This window comes from Ochotona princeps, chromosome 5, assembly GCF_030435755.1.
Source record: "Ochotona princeps isolate mOchPri1 chromosome 5, mOchPri1.hap1, whole genome shotgun sequence".
Lineage (NCBI taxonomy): Eukaryota > Metazoa > Chordata > Mammalia > Lagomorpha > Ochotonidae > Ochotona > Ochotona princeps.
The window spans coordinates 56493154-56519085 of NC_080836.1; the positions used below are offsets into that span (position 1 = coordinate 56493154).

Here is a 25932-nt window from a genome sequence, read left to right on the forward strand (position 1 = left end):
GCAAGCCAATTTTAAAACCTTGAGCAAGCGAGCATTTACCAAGCTCAGATGAGCCAAAAAATTTGAGAAGAAAAAGATAACATAATAGCTGCCCTATGTTAAAGCTCTTAGGTAAACTTTAGACTCTGAAGTGCAAACTGAAATGGTTGGTATCTCACTCAACTCTAAAGAAGGTTTTTACCTCCTAGCCCTCCCCTTTCTACTTCTCCTCTATTTTCCCTGAGAATGACTGGATAATGAAGATGGATTTCCTTCTTGACTGTTACAAAGTTGCATACAGGAGGGTGACATAAAAGGTTAATGGAAAAATAGAATTTTAGGAGCTATTGTGAGAGCCAGCTCAGTGGCTTAACAGGCTAATCCTCCACTGGGCACTGCTTACTATCCCAGCTGCTCCACTCCCATCCAGCTCCCCATTTATGGCCTGGGAAAGCAGTAAAGGAACCCAACCTGGGAACTTGTAGCCACGTGGGAGACCTGGAGGAGGCTCCTGTCCTGGTTTTGGATTGGCCATTTGGGGTGTAAACCAGGGATAGAGGATCTTTCTCTGCCTTGCTTTCTCTATGCAAAATTTGCCTTTGACGGAAAAATAAACCTTAAAAAAAAAAAAAAAAAAAAAAAGGAAGAAGAAGCTGATGTGAAGGGAGGGGTTTCAGCACAGTGGGTTAAGTCTCCACCTGGGATGCCTATGTCCCATATCTGAGTTACCAGTTTTAAGGCTAATGTACTTGGGATAGTGGTGGGAAATGGTCTGGATATTTGGATCCCTGTCACCCACACAGGAGACCCTGATGGAGTTCCTGGTTCCTGGCCTCAACGTGGCCTAGCCCAAGCCAGTGCAGGCGTTTGGGGAATGAAGCAGCAGATGGAAGATCTCTCTTTATGTGTCACCGACACTCTGCCTTTCAATCAATATTCAGGAAATGAAAGATAATGGGAATTTCCTATTCACTTTCCGAAGACCCTTCGTATTAATGTTAGTAAAAAAAAAAAAAGTGAAAACTGATCTATGCTACTAGTTGTATAAGGTTTAAGATAGCATGGAGTGTTCCCCTTTTTCATTCAAATGTGTTTTTTGAAATAAACAGAGTCTCCACCTGCTGGGTCACTCTTCAGTCCGGCTCTCCCTCATAGATGGCCAGGACTCAACCATTTGCGCTTCCTCCAGTGGTGCCCATGAACAAGACACTGGAGTTAGGAGTGGAGCTGGGACTTGAACCGAGGCACTCTCGTCTGGTATATAGGGATTCCAAGCAGCATTGTAAAAACTACTTATTTGAAAGATACCGTATCTCATGAGATATGAGAGGGAGAGAAATCTTCCATGTGCTTGTTCACTCACCAAAAGGTCTGAAGTCAAGAGCCATTCTATCTGGATCTCCCATGTGAGTGGCAATGGCCCAGGTATCTTCTGTTATTTTTCCAGGCACATTAGCAGGGAGCTAGGATGGAAATGCAGCAGTTGGTGCCACTATCGGGCTCTCATGGGATGCCGGCATCGCAGGTGGTAGCTTAACATGCTACACTACAATGCTAATCACCCCCCAAACAGCATCTTCACTGCTACCCCAAACGCCCAGCCCAAATTATTCTTATAATCATGTATTTCCATGTTTTTTTAATTGTAGTCTATTCCCCTGAGAAATTTCCTTTATCCAAATATTAGTTAGTAGCATTCATAGTCTAAGTTACATCTGGTTACGTTTTTCTTTCACAGATTTCATTCTTGGTATTATGTCCAGGTGGTTATATATTACTTACCAACAAGCTAATCTGGCTTAATTTTTTTTTCAACAAACTTACATAAAACTGGATGCATCATGAATCATATCCTGCCATCTGGATGAATATAAACCAAATTAAGAGCTATGGGAGGATAGAAAAAACAACTGAGGATATACTTGAGTTTTAAAGGATTCATAAAACAGTAAGAAAGCTCTGTTTGATTTATAAGGCTTTGCTTTGCGGCCATAATCCTCACTAAATAAAGTAAAATGACACCAAGCAGATGTGTTTTTAAAATACATCTTGTGGATGACTATTATATTTTATAAATATTTAGCCGACTATTTACTTCTCTACGGCTTCTCTCCCACACGGCATTACAAGACAGAGAAGTGTGCAGCGGCCATTGTTTCTCAGGGAGGAATCCAGGCAGGCAGATGACGGTTCGCCATGTGCAGTTGCCCACACTCAAGTACTTTCACTGGGCTGACTGTGACGCTCCAAGAACTGCAGTAGGGGAGTGAAGCCACGGAAGAGCACACAGCCGAGGAGATAAAGGCTCACATGGCTGTCGGGACCAAGTACACACAATGATAGGCTTCTTTCTGTGAAACGCCAAATGCACCTGCCGACAGCTGTACAGATCAGCAGAGACACTTCATAGTTAGGAATGGTGGCCATCAATCTGAGCGTTCTTCCAGCAAAAATCTTGCTAAGGATTATTTTTCTAATCTTCAACAACTGGAGATACTTAACAGCATAAAATCCCCAAATACATACCGGATCAAGACAAACTGTTTGAGTAAAATCTCCAACTTAAAACACCAATTTACCACACCCTGGGGCTCTGGAACTGTTTCCCTGCCCTTTTAGCTTTCAACTAGAAAGTGGCCCAGCTTCCTCACAGCCTGGCAGCTCATTATGTACAGACATTTTCATGGACTGCTTCCTGTTCGTAAACAAAGTTTCTCAGCAGTGACTCACTCTGGGAAACGCGATCCCACCAGCATACGGGAACTCTCACCCCTGCACCCCTGTGTGTACACTGCAAGGGATGATGCAAAGATAAAGCAAAACTGAAAAGTGAAGGCAGGAAGAACCTGGGCTGTCTTCTCAGGCGGCACACTGGAAGACTGGCCGACGAGGACGGCAGAAAGGACAGTACCTTTCCAAACCATGAGCCAATCCTGCCTGTGCAAAAGGAGGATGGCTCTGACTTCTCCCCAAGCAGCGTCACAGCAGGATCCCTGCAGACTTGCTCCCTAGGGTGTGTGTGTTTGTGTATAATGCTGCTGCTAGGCTCCTCTCCACAGGTCATTACTGCTGTGCCACAAGGAAGGCCTGCGGTGCCGCGCTTACTGGAAGACTCACTCCTGTAGCTTCTTGTGCATTAATTTCTCATTGCTGCTACAATACTCCTTCAGGAACACACACACACAACCAACAGAACCGTCAGGAACACTGGATCCACCTTCCTAAGTTACTCTACCTAACCCGAGTGGAAATCAATCACGCAGCTGGAACTGGGCCACCCAGCAGACACCCTCCTGGCTGTCTGCCTCTGAGTACCTCATCCTACAAGAGGTCACCACCAGGGTCACGCTCAAACTACTGGGCTCTGCTGCTGCTAAGCTTCCTAAGTTATTCATTAACACCACCCCTGCCCCCACCGTCTGGTGACAGACATTTGTAAAAGAGAAATGAGTTTCATCTTCACAGTTCTTCTTGAATTTTTTTTTGCCCTAAGTTAGGCTAAAAATACTAAGAATCTGAAGTGGCCAGCCCCGAGGCTTGGACGCTGAGCAGCTAATGCTTTGTGTTACTGGTAAGCCAGTGAAAATGCTGGTGAATTTTAGATACATTAATTATATCATGTAGGCAAGTCTTACATAGGAACTACATAAAACACTCAGCTTTTTTTTTTTTTGTTAAAGATTTTATTATTTTTATTGGAAAGCCGGATATACAGAGAGGAGGAGAGACAGAGAGGAAGATCTTCCGTCCGATGTTTCACTCCCCAAGTGAGCCGTAACAGGCCGGTATGCGCCGATCCGATGCCAGGACCAGGAACCTCTTCCAGGTCTCCCACGCGGGTGCAGTGTCCCAATGCATTGGGCCGTCCTTGACTGCTTTCCCAGGCCACAAGCAGGGAGCTGGATGGGAAGTGGAGCTGCCGGGATTAGAACTGGCGCCCATATGGGATCCTGGGGCTTTCAAGGCGAGGACTTTAGCCGCTAGGCCACGCCGCCGGGCATCTGACACTCAGCTTTTTAAAGTTTCAAATCCTGTTAAAATGAATTCCAAAATACCTGTTTTTTTTTCTTTTATAGATTTATTTATTTTCATTAGAAAGTCAGATATGCAGAGAGGAGAGACAGAGAGGAAGATCTTCCATTTGTCTGATCATTCACTCCCAAGTGACCACAATGAGCAGAGCTGCGCTGATCCGAAGCCAGGAGCCAAGAGCTCTTCCAGGTCTCCCACACAGGTACGGGGTCCCAAGGCTTTGGGCCATCCTTGATTGCTTTCCCAGGGCACAAGCAGGGAGCTGGATGGGAAGCGGGTTGCCGGAACACAAACCATTGCCCTTGTGGGATACTGGCGCATTCAAGAAGAGGACTTTAGGTGCTAGGCCACCATGCCTGGCCCTTTGATTTTTTTTTTTTTTTATTTACTTATTCATGGGCCTGGCACAAAGGCTCAATTGGCTAATCCTCCCCTTGCAAGCAACAGGATCCCATATGGGTACCAGTTCATGTCTGGCAGCTCCACTTCCCATCCAGCTCCCTGCTTGTGGCTTGAGAAAGCATCAGAGAATGGCCCAAAGCCTTGGGACCTTACATCCACATCGGAGACCCAGAAGAAGCTCCTGGCTCTTGACTTCAGATTGGCTTAGCTCTAACCATTGCATCCACTTGGGGAATGAACCAGTGGAAGGAAGTTCTTTCTTTTTGTCTCTCCTTCTCTGCAAATTTGCCTTTCCAAGTCTTTTAAAATTTTTACTTGTTCATTCGAAAGAGAGGAAAGTAAGGGAGAGAGAGATCAAGTTTCCATCTGCTGATGTACTCCCCAAACGGTCATAATCAGAGCAGGGGTAGGATGAGGCCAACAGCCAGAAATTCCACCCAGAATCTCACTCATGAGTAGCAGGGGCCCAAAATTTTAAGTCATCGTCCACTGCTTTCCCTGGCACGTTAGCAGGGAGCTGCACAAGCCGCAGGGCAGCTGAGACTGGAACCTGCACTCTGGCATGGGAAACTGGCATGAAAGCAGCTATTTAACCCAAGGAATCACATCACACTGACCCCTGTATAGTTCTTCTTTCTAATGTGGACTTTTAAGTGTGAATTAATCCTTAAAACAATAAACTAATGGCTAAAACTTCATCTGCCCACAATGGTGGTAGTCAAGATCAACAACGTTAGTGTACATACACTAACCCAACTTGCATAGACTGACTACCCACTTCCCCATCTAACACACGCACAGACCACCTCTCAGGGGCCAGGAACACAAGCACGAACAAGAAATCATCTCTGGTTTTCGGAGTTGTGATGAGACGCATAGAAGAGTAAGAGCCCAGGTATCACAGGAGTGCCACTAAACCCACACGGGATACTTCCGGCTGTCACACCAATGCCATTTTAAGTCCCTGCTACTCCACTTTTGACCCCTTCCCTCCTAATGCACCTGGGAAGGCCTAAGAAACCAGGCCTGTGGTACCCATGTGGGACAGTAGGATGGAGTTCTAGGCTCCTGACTTTTTCTTGACAGAGCCCACCCAAGGTCACTGCTGCCATTTGAGGAGTGAACAAAAAGAGAAGACCTCTCTGTCTATCCAGCTTGCTCTCAAATAAATAACGTGTTTTTAAAAAATTAAGCGTCAAGAGGTAGGTAGCAACTGCCATGAAATACACCAGCTGTGAGTGACAGTATGAGCATCCTACTCAATAAGTCAGAATTAAGCCTGGTTTTCCACATTACGTAGGTGGCAAGAACACAACAATGGCTCCCCACTGTTGCTGGGTGTTCCTGACCTCCCGTCTTGCTGGTGGCCATATGTCTCACCTCCTTGGCCCAGAATCTTCAGCACAAAAGAAAGTTCTCATTGACACACACAAAGGGACTTCCTCCTCACATCTGCACTTTTGGGTCAGTGTGACTCAACCGGGCTGGGAATGACTTTTAATGTCACACTGTCACGGAATGCTGCGACTGGAATGGGTCACAGGAATCACCCAGACAGCCCCTCTCTTTTTGCAAATAGGCAGACAGGTCTAAGAGCATAACTTGCACAAGATCAGAGATCAAATGATTCTAAAACTAGCAAAGGTCTCTTTCTCTAATTTCAACTCGTCCATGTTGTGTGTGTGTGTTGTTCATTCCTTTGATGTTTTTCCCACTAGCATCCTTTGCTCTAGCCTGCTGGCCTTGCAGGTACACAACGGCTTCCATCACAACTGGTGTTTGCACAATTTGTGGTTCACAGGATTGTTCAAGGCTAGCAGTCTCCTTGGTGCCTCACCCCAGGAACAATTAGGGAGGAGGCCCAGGTATTGTGAATTTCTTTCCTGGATAAGCACAGGGAGGTTTGGGGGATCCAGCTCTGCACAGGGAGCAGCACCGGCCTGGATCCTGTCATTCGGAGTCTAGGAGGTGTTTTCCCATGTGCCCCGTGGTATTCACACCACAGTAGAAAAAGTAGGTACTGTCTTAGCCTCACACTGTCTCCGTGGCCCAAAGCTAAGACTTATAACTGTGCCCTCTGGGCCTGACTAATCCAGATGACTTAAGAGGCAAATTAGGCCAAGTCAATTGCATAAGGAAAGGTTAGCAGGGAAATCAATCTTCCCATAAAGCCAATATTACCCCATGTTAAGGTCATATAAGTGTCTATCGAGGTTCTGTTACAGTGATTTGACTAGACTGTAAACTTCTTTAGGGCATGACAATGTCTTCCTGTCAATAGATAACCCAAGTAACAGGATACAAATGTAAAAGCTGCAATAGTAATCTCACACGTGTCTTCCCAAGGCAACCAACCTCCCAGTGTCCTCCTCCCTCCACACCATCCAGATACTGGCATTTGGTGGTGCTTCCCAAATGCATGTTAAGTGTTTCCACAGGACAGCTGATACCTGTGCTGTGCCTCTGATGCAGGTACCAGATACTATCAGGCTGTAGTCCTCCGCTAGCTCAGGCTCCTTTGCTTAGCTTCAGGCTTCCTGACCTTGCTCCCATGAGTGCAAGTCAACTTCTAACTAAAACAAGCTCCTTAAACTGAGTGGTAAAGCCTTCATACAAAGTCCCGGATCATAAGGCTCCCAGGATCATTTGCGTTCTCTACATATACTCCCCTGAAGTTACGTCTTCTTACCTTGAACGTGTTTTCGAGAGCCCAGCCCCTGGGCAAAAGCTAACTGCCACCTGCACATAGATCCCAGGCTGAAGTTACAGGCTATTATCAAAATTCCCCCCAAAAATAAAGTATCACTGGCCAATGAGAGGATTAAGATGAGTACAGTGGATCAACCAGAGACCAGCAAGCGAGCTGAACTCACACTTTCAACCATAACTTCAAACTATAAGCTCTCTCATCTTTTTCTTAACTCCGCGAGGAGCCTGGGGGCCCAGCAATACTTTTAGGGCTCCTTGAGATGCTCTTTGCAAATAAACTTTTTTTCTTCCACCACCTGGATGTCAGTGACAGACTTGCCCTGCAGCAGGCAAGCAGATCCAAGTGTTGGGTTGCCACCATTTCACAAGCAGTCCCCTCCTATCTTTGAGAGATAAAATTGGGGCATAAATAAGTAAATAAATAAATAAGGCCTGGCGCAGTGGCCTAGTGGCTAAAGTCCTCCTCTTCAACACGCCAGGATCCTGTATGGGCGCCGGTTCTAATCCTGGCAGCTCCACTTCCCATCCAGCTCCCTGCTTGTGGCCTGGGAAAACAGTCAAGGATGGCCCAAAGCCTTGAGACCCTGCACCTGTGTGGGAGACCTGGAAGAAGTTCCGGGTTCCTGGCTTTGGATCGGCGCAGCACTGGCTGTTGCAGTCACTTGGGAAGTGAATCATCAGACGAAAGATCTTTCTCTGTCTCTGCTCTTCTTTGTATATCTGACTTTGCAATAAAAATAGATAAATCTTTAAAAAATAAATAAATAAAATATCACTTCCTGAAAAGGTCAGCCAACACAGAGCATTTTCTTTCTTTCTTTCAAGATTTATTTACTTCTATCAGAAAGGCAAAATATTCAGAGAGAGATGGACAGAGAGGAAGATCTTCCACCTGTTGGTTCACTCCCCAAATGGCTGCAATGTCCGGAGCTGGGTGCACCCAAAGCTAGGAACCTCTTCTGATTCTCCCACATGAGTGCAGGGTCCCAAAGCCTTGGGCCATCCTCTACTGCTTTCCGAGGCCACAAGCAGGGAGTTGGATGGGAAGTGGAGCTGCCCGGGACATGAACCAGCACCCATATGGTATTCTGGTGTTTGAAAGTAGAGGATCAGCCTGTTGAGTCATGGTGCCAGCCCACAGAGCATTTCTTTAACCAGGAATCTATGCTCAGCCATTTTCCAAAAAAGCCATTGGCCTGTGCCTTTGGGGGATGGCAGCACATTTTCAGGGAAAGAAACATAGAGGCCATCAACTCACAGATAAGACTGAGGTCACACAGAGTCCCCACAGGTGGGACACTTCAGTACGACAGGCAAAATTGACCACCTCAGCCTAATGGACACGATAAACTCCCTCCCACCCCACTCCAAGATTTACTTATTTGACAGTTACATATAGACAGGGAAAAACAGAACTCCATCCACTGCTTCACACCCCAGATGGCCACCAATTGAAGAAAAGAAAGGAAAAAACAACAACAACAATAAAACTTCCAGCTAATGTCTGACCCACATTGTCATGAAAACCTTCCTTTTCCCACCCACAATTTCTGGGTAACTACATAACTTTCTAGGATTCTACCTTTGCTTAATACAAAAGGCATAAGAGTCTGGCTTCTAAACCCCTGCAGGCGGATCATTTCCACAGTTACATAGCCAAGTGCAAAAGCAGCTTGAAATTAGCATGTGGGGGGCAGTGCGGTAGCCTAATGGCTAAAGTCCTCACCTTGTATGTGCCGGGATCCCATATGGGTGCCAGTTTGTGTCCTGCAAGCCTCACTTCCCTTCTAGCTTCCTGCTTGTGGACTCAGAAGGCAGTAGAGGATGGCCCAAAGCCTTAGGACCTTGCACTCATGTGGGAGACCTAGAAGAAGCTCCTGGCTCCTGGCTTCAGATCAGCTCAGCTCTGGCCATTGCAGCGACTTGGGGAGTGAACTAGCAAATGGAAGATCTTTCTGTCTCCCCTTCTCTCAGTAAATCTGACTTTCCAATAAGAAATAAATACATCTTAAAAAAAAAGAGAGAGGAAATTAGTGTGTGGACCCATGAGAAAGCCCAAAGCAATGGATTCAAGGCCAAGTGCTCCAAGTCTGACACCTCCTGGATTAAGCTGTTGGAGCAGTCAGTCCCTTACACCTGCAGTGCTTTAAGGACACGCAGCACTTCAACTTGCATCATCATGTGTCATTCATTCCCACGCTGCTGCTCCGTATGAAGGTGAGATGAGGAAACCCAGAACAAGGTTAAGTATCAAAGGTTGGGCAGCTTACCAGCTGCAATCCTGGCATTGCCCCTTCAGATCTGAGGGGCATATCAGTGAGCCACAGTGCCAGCAGGGGAACTGTAACGGTTCCCCTGCCCCTTCCTCAAAAAGTCAGTCAAATTCTGGTTTGGTGTCCGGCGGCGTGGCCTAGTGGCTAAAGTCCTTGCCTTGAATGCCCTGGGATCCCATATGGGCGCCGGTTCTAATCCCGGCAGCTCCACTTCCCATCCAGCTCCCTGCCTGTGGCCTGGGAAAGCAGTCGAGGACGGCCCAATGCATTGAGACACTGCACCCGCGTGGGAGACCCGGAAGAGGTGCCGGGTTCCCGGCTTCGGATCGGCGCACATCGGCCCGTTGTGCCTCACTTGGGGAGTGAATCATCGGATGGAAGATCTTCCTCTCTGTCTCTCCTCCTCTTTGTATATCTGACTTTGTAATAAAATAAATAAATCTTTAAAAAAAAATTCTGGTTTGGGTTAAGTGTATTGACTATGGTTGTTGACAGCTTCTTTAGATAATTTTTTATTCCTAAGAAAACAATACCATGAAACAGTCCTAAACTTTGAAGAGCTCTCAGACAACCTCAAATACACAATGAGACACGAAGGCCCCGGTTTTTCCTGTCAAAATCTGTAGGCCGAGCCAAAGATCTCTGTCTGAGAAAGAACTTGCTGGGTTTAAAAAGGCAAGCCAGCTGTATGGAGTTGTCCAAAATAAATGCTCCTGTAGGGTGGGTGAATTTGCCCCTTACTACTGTGCCCCGCTGGCTATACTGCTCACGGGGATGAAGCTCTACCACCCCCGTGATCATTCTGTGCACTGACAGACCCAGGACAAGTTTCTTTTTAAGAAGGTGTTTTCTCCCGTCTGGAGCTGTAGAAGTTTCGTCCTTTACAGCTCTGATGTCCGCTACATTTCCAGCGCCAAGTAAATCCAGAGTCCAAAGGCACAGGCTATAAACAGCAGCCGCTTCCAGGCCCCACCTGTGATTAGGTCACACCATGCTATAGCAACCTTCGCCTGGCTTCTTCATCCGCTGAAGGGTGGGCAAGCTGAGCCCAGTGACTGCCTTCTCTGACGGCGGATTCTAGGAGGTCCTCAACATGAATCTGACGATTAACATTGGCCGTTTTTGAAGAGCCTACTTCAGGACTTGTATATGCAACTAAAGCAGCACTGTTTGATAGAAACACAATGCATGCCACCAATGTGATTTTACTTTTTTTTAGTAGATAAAACAATTTTGATGTCTTTATTTCATCCAATAATTTGAACATTATCTTAACACATAACCAAAATACCAAAAAAAAAAAAAAATTAGTCAAGTACTAGAAGCGATGAACAGATTCGACATACAGAATAACAAATCTTACCCAACACAATAACATGAAATGTAGTCCTCCCAAGACAGTGAGGGTGCATGCTTGTTCAGTTCCCTCCCTGCGCCAGCCACACTTCAAGTGCTCTAAAGTGACACTGGTGGCCAATGAGATGGTGGGACAATACATTACTGCAGGAGCCCAAAGGAAGAACCCTCCACACTGCTTAGAGGCGAATTCCTTCCAGCTGGTTTCCAAGCTCCTTCCTAAGGAAAAACTGGATACCCCAGAAAAATGAAACCTTCAAATTACACGAGGTTGTTTGATGCAATAGTGATTATTATTTCAGAAAAGCCACCTCAAGGACTTTGAAAGAGCTTCTCATGAGCCTGAACCAAGAGGATTCAAGATGACTAAGTGCGCATCCTGACGTTAGTGAGCAGGGTAATGGTCCAGGCGCCATCACACAAGTACCACTATTGCAAAAGTCATCTGAAGGATGGCGAGAAATAGAGGTCATTTGGTGCTGCCAGAATTCTATCTGTTTCAAATAAAAGTATGAATCAACACTAAATTTGCTAAGTATATCTCAACTGCTGTTTCCAGTTACATACACTGGGAAACACACACACACACACACACACACACACACACACACGGCCCAGTGCAGTGGCCTAGTCACTAAAGTTCCTGCCTGCACATGCCAGGATCCCATATGGGCACCGGTTCATGTCCCAGCTGCCCCGCTTTCCATTCAGCTCCCTGCTTGTGGCCTGAGAAAGCAGTTGTGGATGGGAACCAAAGCCTTCGGACCCAGCACCTGTGTGGGAGACCCAGAAGAAGCTCTTAGCTCCTGGCTTCGGATCGGCTCAGCTCTGGCCTCTGTGGCCGCTTGGGGAGTGAATTAACAGACGGAAGCTATTCCTCTCTGTCTCTCCTTCTGTCTATACATCTGCTTTCCAGTAAAAATAAATAAATATTTTAATAAAAAGAAAATATTCTGTACCTATTCTTTTTGCCAACTGCCAACTAGTAATTTGGACTCTTTTTTAAAAAAAATTTATCCATTTTCATTTGAAAAGTAGATACACAGAGAGAAGGAGAGAAAGAAAGATCTTTCTTCCACTGGTTCATCCCCAAGTGGCCACAACAGCCGGCCATCCCAGTGCCTGTTGATTTGCTTTTTATATAACAACAACAACAACAAAAAATCTGTGAATACCCCATACAAACAAAAAAGAAAGGACAAGCCCTGACCAAGGAACCAGCACTATTAATAATGTGGACCCTTGTTGCAGACACCAAGCAGCTGTGAGACGCAATCCGCTGCTTAAGCCTCCGAGTCCAACCACCGCGTAAAAAATAGAGGGTGAGGTCATAACCCGTTTCTGTGGCAGATGTTTGCATAGCAACAACAAAGCGCAGTCAATGTCAACCATTCTCAGCTGTGTCATCTTCTCCCATCACCCTTCTCTTCATTACTCCTTCTTTAAGGCCAAAGTTATTTAGGGGTAGTCATTGCAAAGAAATATTGTTAAGGCTTTAAGAAGGGTGGGGACCAGCGAGGGCAGAGGTGACCAAGCTGCCAGAATCGGCTCCGTTTGTGCTTGCTGTTAGCCTTCCACACTGCCCTTCTAGTCCCCACAGACTCCTGCTCCCAGAATACACCAGGGGAAGAACATCTGGCTGGAGCAGTGGGTCTGGGAAGGAGTTCTGTGTGAGGCTTTACCAACCCTGCAGGGCACAGGGCACGCAGCAGAGGAACATAGGCGTGCGGGGAGCCTCAGCGTGGGTTGGCTTACTCTTACGGGCTTCAATGCCCATACCAACCAGGCCTTCAAGTCAGGCCAGAACACGTGCAGGGAAGATTGTGGGAGCAGGATATGTTGACAGCCAAGAGCTAAACTCTGGCAGGAATGTTTACGCGGTCCCGTGGTTGGAATTCAAGGAGGGAAATTTCAGATTTTCACACAGCCAAGCATCTCTCACAAGGCAGGAATACAGGGGTGGGTGTTTGCACAAAGGCTGAGAAATCACATGCAATGGCCTCATCCCAAAGCAGAGTACCTGGGTTTGAGTCCCAGTTCTGTTCCCAACTCCAGTTTCCTGCTGATGCAGAACCCTGGGTGATGGCTCCATTGCTCGAGTCCCTGCTTACCCATGAGTGAGACCTGGATCAGGTTCTGGGCTCCTGGCTTCAGCTAGGCCCACCCCTGGGTCTTGTAAACATTTAGGAAGCAAACCAGAGGATGGAAAGTGTATCTGCCTCTCTTTTTCTCTTCCAAATAAAAACAGAAAATAAATAAAAGTTAATTTTGGAAAAGATTAGAATGATGCTGGCAAACATGGCTATCGTTTATTGAATGCGTACTGGGTGCTGGATGCTGAACCCAGTTTTTTACTGAATTCTAAGGACAATAAGACAACTCTATGATCCACAATCAAGAGATTAAATGGAAGTTTGTCCCACTATAGGGCCAGTAAACATAACTGCTCCAGGCCCATTCTTCACCTAGACCAAGGGAGAGTGCACTGTACCTCACCAGGTATGACAGGGCATCCAGCCCAGCTTGCCCTCATGAGTGACAGCCACCCAATCAATGCACTGTGCGACCAGCATCTGCATTAGCAGGAAGCTGCAGTCAGGAGTAGGGGTAGGGACTGAACACAGGTACCAGGGCATCTTAAGCCCAAAGCCAAATGCCCACCTGTCCGGGTGAACACTGCTCATCATGGTGGCGGCGAGTCAAGGGCAAGACTGCTGCCGGTGACTAAAAGACACTAAACTATTAAGAGAAGGAGCAAAAAGAAAGTAGCTCTCCCTGGGCCACGTGGGGGAAACCCAGGATCCCTCCAGAAAGTGCTGTCAGGACACAGGAGCAGTGTGAGGGTCTCCAAGGAGAACCATCTGCTCCCCGCCCTCAAGACACGCTTCTTCAATGGCTAACCATTAGTTCCAGCGACAGTTCCTCTGAACTCATGCTGATGGTCCAGCAACAACTACAAGCGCTCACACTGACACCATGGCACCAGCCCCACCTCCAATCTGCCCATCTCCCCATTCTCCAAGACTTCCCGTCCTCACTCAGCTTGGGTGCCTTGCTCTTCCCAAAACCTTCCACGTGGCCCCAGACGGCCTTGTACAAACTTGAAGCCACCTCCCAAAGGTAGTAATCTTTTCAGTTCTCTGCCAGCACCATTCATGGGGCTTCCAACTGAAACCTAAGCCAAATAAAACCTACACTTAAAAGACTTCTGGTTAAAATGTCTCCTCAGGTATCTGACCCAGACGTTAAGACACTGTTTGAGACAGTTTGAGTCTTGGCTCCACTCCCAGTTCAAGCTTCCTGCTAAGGTGTACCCTGAAAGACAGCTGGTGATGGGCCAAGTGGTTGGCTCTCAGCCACCATGTGCGGGACCTGTATAGAGTTCCAGGTTCCTGGCTTCAGCCTGGTCCAGTCTGTGCCCTCACTGTTGCAGGCATCTGGAAAGTAATCCAGGGACGGCAGCACTTTCTGGGCTCACTCTCCCTTTCAGACAAAACGAATCACTTAACACCCCCCTCCCAAAAAAACCAAAAACCAAACCAAAACAAAACAAAAAACCCAGCAAAGCCACTTCCTCCAGGATGTCCTCTCTGAGTACCTCAATTGGAAGTGACATTTTCCCAGGTGCACTGCCAGGCTCTTTCATGTATCACAGACTGCATTCATTTCAGGATCCTAGAAGGCACTTGAGGGACCCAGTCTCACATTTCTTGAACAACTCTTTTTTATTTTTCAATAGTTTTGTTTATTTTTATTTAAAGTCAGATATACAGAGAGGAGAGACAGAGAGGAAGATCTTCCGCCTGATGATTCACTTCCCAAGTGGCCACAAACGGCCAGAGCTGAGCCGATCCGAAGCCAGGAGCTAGGAGCTTCTTCTGGGTCTCCCAATGTGGGTGCAGGATCCCAAGGCTTTGGGCCATCCTTGACTGCTTTCTCAAGCCACAAGCAGGGAGCTGGATGGAAAGCAGGGCAGCTGGGGTATGAACCAGTGCCCATATGGGATCCCGGCGCATGCAAAGTGAAGACTTAAGCAGCTAGGTTACCATGCCAAGCCCTTGAACAATTCTTAATTAAGCACCAGGCATGGCGCTGGACCTGAGAGCTACAAAAATGTGCTAAAATACAAAACACACCCTAGAAGAACTCACACTCCAGGTAAAGGAGATAAAAGATAAGAAAACTTACACTAATTATGATAGAAAACACTCCTTGTAATCCAGGTACACAAACTACCGAAACGATTGACTATGTAAAAGAGGCAATTTCAAAAACAGATGTCATTGAAGGACATTTGCTCCAGTGTTCTAGAACAATAGAACAACCCCATACCTGGGATTTTCCCCAATATCTGTCAAATGACTACATGTGCATCACCATCATGATTATTATGTACATTTTTTAGGCCCAGAACTCAGTATTTTCCTCATATACCTCAACTACAAGGGGTTAAAGAAGGTAAACTACACAAGTAGCAGCACAGACGTCATGCCTAACATCATGAATGACCCAACTGCCAGAGAGAAAAACTAGTTAGCTGATTTTCTAGAAGCAATACTTGAAAATTACTTCTGGAGCACTCTACTAGAAATAAAATATTACGTCTTCAGAACTGTTACTACACATTCGTTTGAGTCAAGAAATTCATTTTTCTTAAGAACTGATGTGAGACTATCTTGAAGTATCTACTAAAGAATTTTGCAATCTTGATAATAATCCAAGCAAGCGATGTAACCTCTTGGTGTATTTTCCTTAGAAGACACTATTTCCCTCAGGCTGAGGTCAGAAACATGACAAGCAGATGAGCCGATTGCGCTCTCAAATCCTAGACATTTTTCCCACAGCACTAAGCTACCAACATACAGTTGCTTCTCTTCCTGTTTCCTTCAAAAGGTGGCCAGCTGCGAGAAAAGCCATATGACTCCCACATTGTCTCCTTCACAATTAAAACCACAGGTATGTTTATCTTCCTAGGACCCACGCCTCGCAGCTGTTGGCTTGAGAAACGGTAGCTATCGGTGGCAAGCATTACCACATCATGTAACATGCCTCTCTCTGATCTCTTCTTCCAATCCTCCTTTCCTTAAGAATGAAAGGTGTAGGGCCGGGCGCAATTGCTCAATGGTCAAATCCTCACTTTGCTAGTGCTGGGATCCCCTAGGGGCACCGGCTCATATCCTGACGGCTCCACTTCCCATCTAGCTCCCTGCTTGTGACCTGGGAAAGCAGTGGAGGATGGCACAGGACCTTGGAACCCTGCATCCACATGGGAGACCTGGAGGAAGCTCCTGGCTTCAGATTAGCTCAGCTCCAGCAAATCACAGCCAACTGAGGAGTGAACCAGTGGATGGAAGATCTTTCTCTCTTTCCATCTCTCTGCAACTCTGGTCTGCCTTTCAAATAAAATTAAATACATTTTTAAGATGAATAAATAAATAAAAGGTGTATCCAGGCTGCTGTCTACGAGTAGGAGGGAATGATGGGCTTCCCGACTGGAAATAAGCTAGCCAATATTCAGGAAAAAAAATTTTTTTTTTTTTGAGAACAAGCAGATAAATCTCATCTACAAATCAGCTCCTGCAGTCAAGGCAGCACGGTGGTTACACCAGCTGTATTTGGACTGCACAGGGTTAGGGATGGGGGCATTTGATTGTTACAGTGGTGATAATCACCCTGTGACATGGGACCAGCTGCTTGGAACAGAAATCCTAATGTTCACAGCACCCCCTTTGTGAATGCGGCCTGAGCATCTTCATACAGGTGTCCCTCACTCCACAGCATCTAACAGCACCCACAGTCATTAGACAAGAAAAGAAAGAGTGAAGGTGTCACGCAGGCAATGGGGTGGGAGGTGGATTATGGAAATTCACAAGCCCTGCTCTGGAGCTGGCACTGTGGCAGAGCACACAACGCTGCTGCCTGTGCCACCGCCATCCCATGTGGACAACACTGCTCCACTTCCCCCAGCCTTAGACAGCCCATGTGCCTGGGCCCCTGCCACCCATGTGCAAGACCCTGACGAAGCTCCAGGCGCCTAGCTTCAGCCTGCACAGCTTCAGTCATCCCAGCCATCTCTCTCTGCCTTTCAAAAAATTTTTTAAAAAAGAAATTCCCCACTCTGCCACCTGCTAGCCTGTAGCACTGGATAAAGGCTTAACCTTTTTTTCATAATATGGTGACTCCATAGAATTCACAGACAAGATCAAGTAGGTGAACATATTAGGGGCGAGGACAGTGCTGGCAAATTTTGATAAATGCTACTTCCCATACCTACCCCCTATTTCTTCCCCAGGAAACTGTCAGTTCCGCCCGTACAGTCAGCCAGCCCTCCACACTCCCAAGTTTTCTTCTTGTATCCAGCCAACCACAAGGTGAAAACTTGAAAAAAGTCTCATGTGTACTAAACAAGTAGACCTTTTCCCCATCATTATTTTCTAACGGTATGGTTTAGAAACCATTTACCGGACATTCACATTATATCAGGTACTATAAGAAACCTAGAAATGGTGTGAGCATCTGAGCAGATGTGCCTAGGTTGAAGGGGCTGAGGGTCAGTGGACTAGAGGCTTATCACAAGCCAGGAACACCTGGTGTGATGGTTTATCTGGGAGCAACCAAGTCCCAATGCTATCTCTCCTAAAAGTCTCCAGATGGTTGTAAATTATGGAAGGCCCCCCTAACCCCAAGGCTTTCTCTTCTGCTCTCCCTTTGTTCAGGCTGGCTATGGTGCTCTTCCCTTTTGCTTTAATTAACATAAAAAAACTAACCCTAGAAACTGTTAGTTTCCTTCCAGACAGTGATGAACAAAAGCTTGCCTACCCTGGCCTTTGTAACAAGAGCTTTGACACCCTGGCCTTTTGGGATATGAAAGTCTCTATGTTCTTAGACAAGGTGTGTCATCCTAAAAGCATGGATGATGGCTGCGGTGTAGTTTAATAAAATCATTTCTCCGTTAAGCATCTTCTTGCTGTATGTTCAATCAATCCTGACATTAGGTCATGGGCAAATACCCACCATCTTCTGTCACTTAAGGAGCATTCTCACATTCCAGTGTCTGCCAGGATTTCTGGAAACCAGTGCCCTGTGCATAGCCAGGAATGACTAACTACATTCAGTCATCCTGTGGCACCACAGGCTGCTCCTGACCACACAGCAGAGCGAGTGGGCTAAAATGAAGGACTGCAATGAAAGTTGGTTTCAACTCTCCTTCTTCTCCTCCCTCTCCTCCCTCCTGCCACAAGATGTGCTTATTTGGAAATCCGTGTGTGTTTGAGAGGGAGGGAGAGAGAGAGAGATCTTTCCATCTGCTGGTTTGCTCCTCTAAATGGGTACTATGGCCAGGGCTGAGCCGGGCTGAAGCTGGGAACCTGGAACTCCATCCAGGTCTCTTACACATGTAGCAGGGGCACAACATTTAGGGCATTCTCTGCTGCTTTTGCAGGTGGCATTAGCACGGAGACAGATCAGAAGCACAGCAGCCAGGCCTGGAGCAGGTGATCCAACACAGGATGCCAGCACTGAGCAGCTTAACCCTCTGTCCCACGACACTGGCACCTCTTAGCTCCCACTCATATCTTTCTTTGCGCACGCACACATGTGCGCGCACACACACACACACACACACAATCACTAAAGTGTTACACCACAAATGAACTTTGGATTATCAGGGAACCCAGCAAACATGAGGGACAGAAGAGCCACATTCTCCCAGAGTCCCAGAATCCTGCGGGAAAAAGATGGAAGGAGACAACAGTCTCTCACCAGCAGAGTCACCGCCACCCACATCTCTCTGGAGAGGAGAGGTAGTAATTGATCAGGTTCAATAGGGAGAGATGCAAAGTCCCTCCCACTTTTTCCTAATATGCCTTTCCCCCATCCTGGCCCCATTTTCCTGCCCAAGGGTCACACCTTAGAAATCACTGTTCCAAAAACTCCCCCAAATATGCAGCCTCATGACGAAGTTGCCAGTTTAGTTTAAAGCTGTGTCTCTGAACCATTAAGAATAAACCTGGTTCTGGGTCCTGGCCTCAGTGTGGGAACAGCAGGAAAGCATCACCACATGGACAGTAGGAGGACATCATCAGCTCGGGCTGCACCAGTCCTGGTCATCCTTGGTTGTTGGTATATCAACATATCTTTTTTAAACTTAATAATTTATTTGAAAGATATGGTTATATCCACATCTATATCCACATCTGTATCTATGTCTAGTTATATATCTAAAAAGAGAGAGTTCTTTCATCTGCTGGTTCACTTCTCAAACAGTCACAATAGCTAGGGCTGGGTCAGGCTGAGGCCAGGAGCCAGGAACTCCACTGTGTGGTCTCCCACATGGGTGGCAGGGACCCCAATACTTGAGCCACTCTCAGCTGCCTCTCAGAGTGCAGATTAGTAGGAAGCCAGAATCGGAAGCTGAGCTGAGACCTGAACCCAAGCACTCCACTCTGGGATGTGGGTGTCTCAAGGAATATCTTACTCATGACACACCAAATTCCAACCTTCAACACACATTTCAACATGTTTCACTGAAAATTACCAGGAACAAAAACTTGGGCTTTTTTATGATAGTTTTTATTTTTGGTGGCTTTATTTCCAGGATTTTGATGGTTTAAAAAAAGTTTGTTTGTTTGTTGGGTTTTTTGTTGTTGTTGTTCGGTGAAAAAAATTCATGGTTCTTCACTACTTTCTAACGATAGAAGGCTCCCTGGCTCCAGGACTGCAAAACAAACCAATTAAAAGCACAGGTGCTCGGTTGTTGCTCAGGAACCCCAACATCACAGCCAACCTCTTGGCAGGCCAAAAAGGACGATCTTCTTTTCCCTCTAGCCTAATTCTTTAGGCTGGCAGCAGGTTGGATTCTGCATCCAGGTACAACATCATGACCTTGTGCTACAGCAGAAGACTGTCAGGCAAAATCCCCTAGCTCTTAGTGGATGGCCCCCTAAATCTATCCAGTCAACACTACTCCCAAGTTCGTGTCATTTCTCTCACACTAACCAGGGGCGTACTAACCCACTCTGACCATAAGCCACAATTTTGGCAGGAAAGGTACTTTGAGGTACTTTAGATACTTAACATGTACATCACTCAACACAAAACTCCTAAGAATGAGCAAAATAAGAAGATACTGCATTCTTGAACATAAAGCCACGGGAGGGAGATGTTCACAGAATTTCCTAATGTTGAAGACTAGTACAGCACCCTGTCAAACGGGCAATGGACAGGGCGACTGGAGCTGGCTGGCAGGTTCTTCTAGCAGCCCTTGGTGAGGAGGGAGGCTGTTTTAATGGCTGTTAAAGGGAGTCGCTGAAGCAATACAGAAGACAATAGCTATACACTCGGACGGAGGCAGTAAAGCCAAAGAGATATAATGCGCCCGGTTTCTTTCCCATTTTTTCCTCTCCAATGTAAGGAAGCAATAGTTTTGATGCTATTGGCATGCATGCTACTGCTACCATATGCCCCAAAATCTCAACTGCCAAGCTTATGAAGAAGAAAGGAGGACTTGGCACAGCCAAGAAATACAGGTTGTTGATACAGTAATGAGTATCAAGAATCAATATCCATCAGGGCCCTGGAAAGGTGGACTTGGTGTTCCAAATCCCACCTACATCCTGGAGCGATCTTGATGCCACAGTTTGGGTCAAAGAAACTCACATACTCACATCCACAATGTCTCTCAATCAGAAGGCTGTGTGACACCCAGGTATTACAGTGCAGATTCTGTGAAAATGGTTACAAGTGCTTCCCACGCTTAGAGTTCTTAAAATTCTTCTCACTGACAGTCGGGAAGTGTTTATTATGGCAGGGGCTAGAGCAAGAAAACTTCAACTTTCAACAGGCAGTGTTTCAACTAGAAAGGATTAGTGGAAGAATTCCACTCATATTTCTCCACCACAACCTGGGAATGTAATAATTACATATTTGAACATATATTTCCCTTTGGCTTCCAGGAAACATATCATTATCGACTAAAGAAGCCTTAGCCAGCATCTTGAAACACTTCCACCTCACCCCCCGCCCCCGCTTTAAAGATTTATTATATATTTGAAAGGCAGGGAAACCAAGGGTGGGGGGATAAAGGAGGGCAGAGAGATCGTTGGTCTACTGGTTTCACCCCCCAGTGGATCTAATAGCTGGGGTTACATCAGGCTGAACTTAGCAACCAGGAACTCCACTCAAGCACTTGAGCCACCCTCCACTGCTTTCCCAAGTGCATTAGTCGGAATCAGAAGTGAAGCAGTTGGGACTTGAACCAGTGCCCACGTGGGATACCGGCCTCACAGGTGAAAGCTTAGCCCATTATACTACAATGCCAACCCTGAAGCCGGCTGAACAAATATGTGTTGGCACTTATTTAAAAGCAAGTGGCAATAAAATCTTGATAACTCCTGGAAATCAGATTATCAGGATGAAAGCTCTATTCTCCATCTTATAGAAAATGTAAGATAAATATTCAGTCTTATTGCCATAGACAAGGACAAACAGGTTAATCATTATTAGGCCGTAAACTTAATCTCCTATACCCTGGTACTCAATGGACTTATGACCTTTCAGAAGTGTCCGTGCCATGTACTTAAACCCTGGGGTTTACATAAACCTAGACAAATTACCTATCAGATTCTGAAAACTCCTGCAGCATACTTAATTCAGACAAATAGGACAAAAACATTTGTTCAACAACCAGGACTTAGAAATAAGGTGCTCTGTGAGTTTGAAAGATACTATTCCCAAAGCCACAGGTAAGCTTCAATGAGACAGACTTGAGCCCTTCTGCTGGCCTCCATTCACAAGTGCCCAAACAGGGGATTAGTGTGGAATTTGAGCTGACAGGTTTCTGCTAGCTGCCCATCTTCAGATAGCACCCACCCACTCCATTCTCTCCACTTTCCTTCAAGTGCTTTTAACCCTGGCAATGTTCTTCACCACGTTCACTACCAACCGTGCTTTTGTATTATTTTACTATTACCACTTTTTGGTTTTTTTATTTTCTCTTGTTTGCAAGGCAGAGACGCAGAGATCTCCCATCCATAGGTTCACCAGCCAACCAGCCCTCAGCAGCCAGGGCTGAGTCAGGGACAAAACAATGGAGCTTATGCGAGGAACCCAATCACCAGAGCCACCACCTGCTGCCTCCCAGGGTCCTCATTAGCAGAAAGCTGGAGCCGGGAAGCTGGAGCGAGGGATCAGCCTGGGGATTTGCAGTGTAGGATGTGGGCATTCTAACTACCAGGCCTGCCACCCACTTGGACGCCTGCTTCAAGATAAAAAGAGCCAGTGGAACAGGAAACTGTGCCAACTAGTAGCGCAAACCAAGGCAAAGGAGCCCCAGAAGCTAACAGACTTAACTGTGCTCCTAGAAACAAGAGGCTGCAGCTCTGTGACTACTGAAATCCCTGGATTTCAACTACTGTGTTATTTCCCAGCTCTGTACATTAATTCCACCAGGTCTACGTCTTCCCTCTTGGAACATGGGAAATGCATTTTCCTGCCTACAGTCCCTGACCCCAATTTACCCTCTTTTTAAAAGGTGTTGAGGTTTAGGGCCCGGTGGCATGGCCTAGCGGCTAGAGTCCTCGCCTTGAATGCCCCGGGATCCCATATGGGCGCCGGTTCTAATCCCGGCAGCTCCACTTCCCATCCAGCTCTCTGCTTGTGGCCTCAGAAAGCAGTCGAGGACGGCCCAAAGTCTTGGGACCCTGCACGGGTGTGTGGGAGACCAGGAAAGAAGTTCCTGGCTCTTGGTTTCGGACTGGCATAGCACCAGTCTTTGTGCTCACTTGAGGAGTGATTCATCGGACGGAAGATCTTTTTGTATATCTAACTTTCCAATAAAAATTAAATAAATCTTAAAAAAAAAAAAAAAAAAAAGGTGTTGAGGTTTAACCAACCGAGCTGGTGTAAGTAAGTATTACTTAGGTTTGACTGGTCACTCAGCGGGGATCTTTTTCCTAACATGGAAGCTGGAGATGGTAATATTTTGCCTGGGGTTACTGTGAAAATACAAACGTGAAGCAATTAGCCCATTATCCCCACATGCAGGGAAGCGCTCAATAACTCAACTATTACCATCTTCATGCAAATTCCACCTGCTTACTCGCAATTAACTCAGGTTCAAGGCAAAATGAGAGGACATTTATTTATGCAAAACCCCGTTTAAATGGATTTGGTCAGGACACCAAAGCCTAGAGGTGGGAACTCAATCTAGGCCACTCTGGGTGTCTGCTCCAACCATCACCTGCTGTATCCCAGGGTGTGTATTAGCAGGTGCTGAGCCTGACAACCCAGGCCCTGTGAGGCGCAAGCAGGCATCCTGAGCGGAGGCATCTCACTGCTTGGCCACACATCCGCTGGCCTAAATAACTTTCAATGCGGAAAGGCTGCCCTGAGCCATGCATCCATCCTCCTAGATGCTGCTTCCACAACCTCTCAAGAAATGTCTCACGGATCTAAAATCAACCTGTTCTCTGCTTGACACTCCTTCAGGAGACCAGAGGCCTGTTCTATTTTTCTTCGTCTCTGAAACATAATCTTAATGCTGAAGATCGACTGTATCCCTCATCTACGAAAGTTCCTTTATCTCTCCAAGACACCCTTGAGGAAACTAATGGATGCTGCTTTCAGGGAGAGAAGATAGAGTCTGGCTCTCCCCCCTGCCCTGCTCACTGACATATCCTCCAGGCCAAAGCTGGCCTAACTTTCTGTGGGAAAAGGTCAAAGAAACTTTTGGATCCTTCCAATTTTTGGCGGGGGAGACTACAAATGATGATTTTATACAACTCATAGTTGCAGGCATGAAATAGATGGTAAACTTCGCTCCATTTGTTTTTCTCACCACCTTTACAGACACAAACTGATGTCTGATGACAACAGTGAAATGGCACCTAGTTTTGGTGGCACAGCAGTGAGAAATTCGCATCAGCAGTGAGAAATTCGTATTTGAGAAAGAACAGCAGCCACATTTTACGCACTTTTGTGTGGAAAGCAATACTGTACAGCCGAGACAGAGACCAAAGTTTATTTGCATCCTATATTCTTTGGTCAAACTAGCTTCAGTATAAATTACAGTTTAAAAGAAGGAAGTCAGAAAGGATAAACTGCTGCTTCATTCTAGAAGGAACCAGGAGATGACGACCTCAGTCATTACTGGGGCAAATTTCAAAACAAGCAGCTTTTAAGTACGATACACTATCAGTCACTCAAACCCTTACATTAGATCTTGGAGATCGGTCTAAAACTGGGCGTTCATTAGTACAGAAACATATTTACTGCACCTATCAATTAGCATACTGCCAGGAATAGTTTTTTTTAAAAAAACCTAATAACCAACCAAACAAAAAAAGATGAAAACATAAATGTCGGCTCCTTGAAAAGCTCCTACAATGTATGAACAGAAACTTTTTTCAGTTTTAGAACAATTTACAAAACTCGCTAATAAAGTATTATGAAACATAAGTGTGCCACCCCCTGCACTTACAAGAGGGGAGAACACGCTAAGAAAATGCAGCTAATTCTCAAACAGAAAAAGAAAACCAGATAAAGCACCCGAGGCAGAAATAATAGCTCAAGTTAAAAAAAAAAAAAAAAAAACTTTAACAGCCTAAGAGGAGCAGAAATCCTAATCTACGCCCGCCACTCTTACCCTTGAGAGCACAGAACAGAAAATCCTGCCTTAAACATTTCGGAATTGCAATTCTGAAACGCTTATTCCAAAGACAAAGCCGCCCGGGGGAAAATAACAATTGCGCAACAGGATCAACAGCTCCAACTTGTCCCTTGGCCGGGGCGCGCGGGGTTTGCACGCTACGGAGCAGGAAAGGGCCAACTGAGGGCCGCCGTGACAGCCGAGGCCACCACGCGGCGCGAGCCGCCGCGACCAACCGCGCCCGGAACCCGCAGCCGGGGCGCGGCCCACTCTCAGCCGCAGACCCCGACTCCCCCTCCCGCACTTCCTGCCGCGTTGCTAGGGGCCAAGCTCGAGTCCCCAGCACCAGCTGCTCCCCGGGGCAGAGCGCAGGTCGGCTCTCTGAGCCCTCGCACGTCGAGGCAGGAGGGTGCCCAGGGTATTTCGTGACTTCCTCCTCCCCCAGGAGGGCTGGGCTTGCGGCTCGCGACTGCCAAAGAGTGAGCCGATGGACTGCCCGATTGATTACTTCGCGAAGAAGCATGCACGGACGGCGCAGAGGGATGGACGCGCCCCGCCGCCACCCGCGCCCGCGGAGCTCCGGGGGCCCCCGGGGTCGAAGGCAGGCGGCCAGGAGGGGCTCCCGGATCCAGCCCGGAGGAGACCTCAGCTCCCCCGAGAGCGGCCCCGTGACTAGGCACATTTTTGCCGGCTCCGAGGCGGGGGAGCCGCACGGCCCCGGAAGGGCCGGTCCGCGCCGGCTCGGACCGCCAGCGTCCACCCCTTCTGGCCAGGCTGCCGAGTCGCCTCTGGAACCATACAGACTCGGGGAGCCTCCCGGTGTCCCCCGCGTCCCATCTCCGTGGGAGGGGAGCGGATCAGGGCGCAGAGGGACCCGTTCTGCGATCCCGAGCGGGCGCCAACACCCGAGTGTCTCCCCAAACTAGTCGCCTTCGAGGGCCGCGGGCACAATGTGGGTCCGGACCCCACGCCCCTCGCGGTCAGTCCCTTCTTGCCCAGACTCGGCGCAAACGCAGCGGCTGCAGTCCTGGGGCCAGCTGTCCCTCCCTGGCCGCGCTGCCTTGGGCGCCCCAGCCCCAGTCCCAGTCCCGGCATTCATCCCAGGGGGTCCCGCGGCCCCGGGCAGCACCTGCTGGGACTGTAGTCCCGACGGCGGCAGCTCCAAGTCCATCATGCTGAGTCAGGGGAACCCGGTACTGAGGCTTCCCGACGGCGACCCTGTCCCGGCTGCAGAGGCGCGGCGCGGACAGGGCGGCACTCGCGGCGCTGGCGGAGGCTCCTCCGGGATCCCGGGCACTTGCTGCTCAGCGACACGACCCGAGTCCCCGGCAGGGCTCGGGCCGCTCCGCCTCCCGCCTCCTCCTCCTCCCCGAGGGCGGGGCGAGAGCCGGGGCCCTTCCTTCTGGGGCCGGCCGCGTGGGTTGCGCTGCCCAAAACTCCCCACCCCCGCCGTGGCTGACGCAAGAGGCCAGCAGCGGGTCCGGGCGGCGGCCGGCTGAGGTCCCGGCGGGCGGGATGCAGAAGGGGAGACCCTGG

The 25932-nt window shown here is 47.6% G+C and overlaps 1 protein-coding gene across 2 annotated transcripts in view; it reads right to left on the reverse strand.

The window, feature by feature from the left end:
* NFE2L2 (NFE2 like bZIP transcription factor 2) overlaps positions 1 to 25711 on the reverse strand; it is a 33636-nt gene extending 7925 nt beyond the window's left edge. The window contains exons 1-2 of one of the 2 annotated variants that reach the window (XM_058664672.1): positions 25526 to 25667; positions 1343 to 1442 (exon numbers count right to left, since the gene is read on the reverse strand). Coding sequence is in view for 1 of the 2 variants with exons in the window: in XM_004577026.4 (XP_004577083.2) it covers positions 25526 to 25570 (45 nt within the window). In the remaining variant the exon portion in view is untranslated. Of the gene's footprint in view, positions 1 to 1342; positions 1443 to 25525 lie in introns of both variants that reach the window. The other variant, XM_004577026.4, reaches the window with a different exon arrangement.
* Positions 25712 to 25932: the final 221 nt, after the last annotated feature.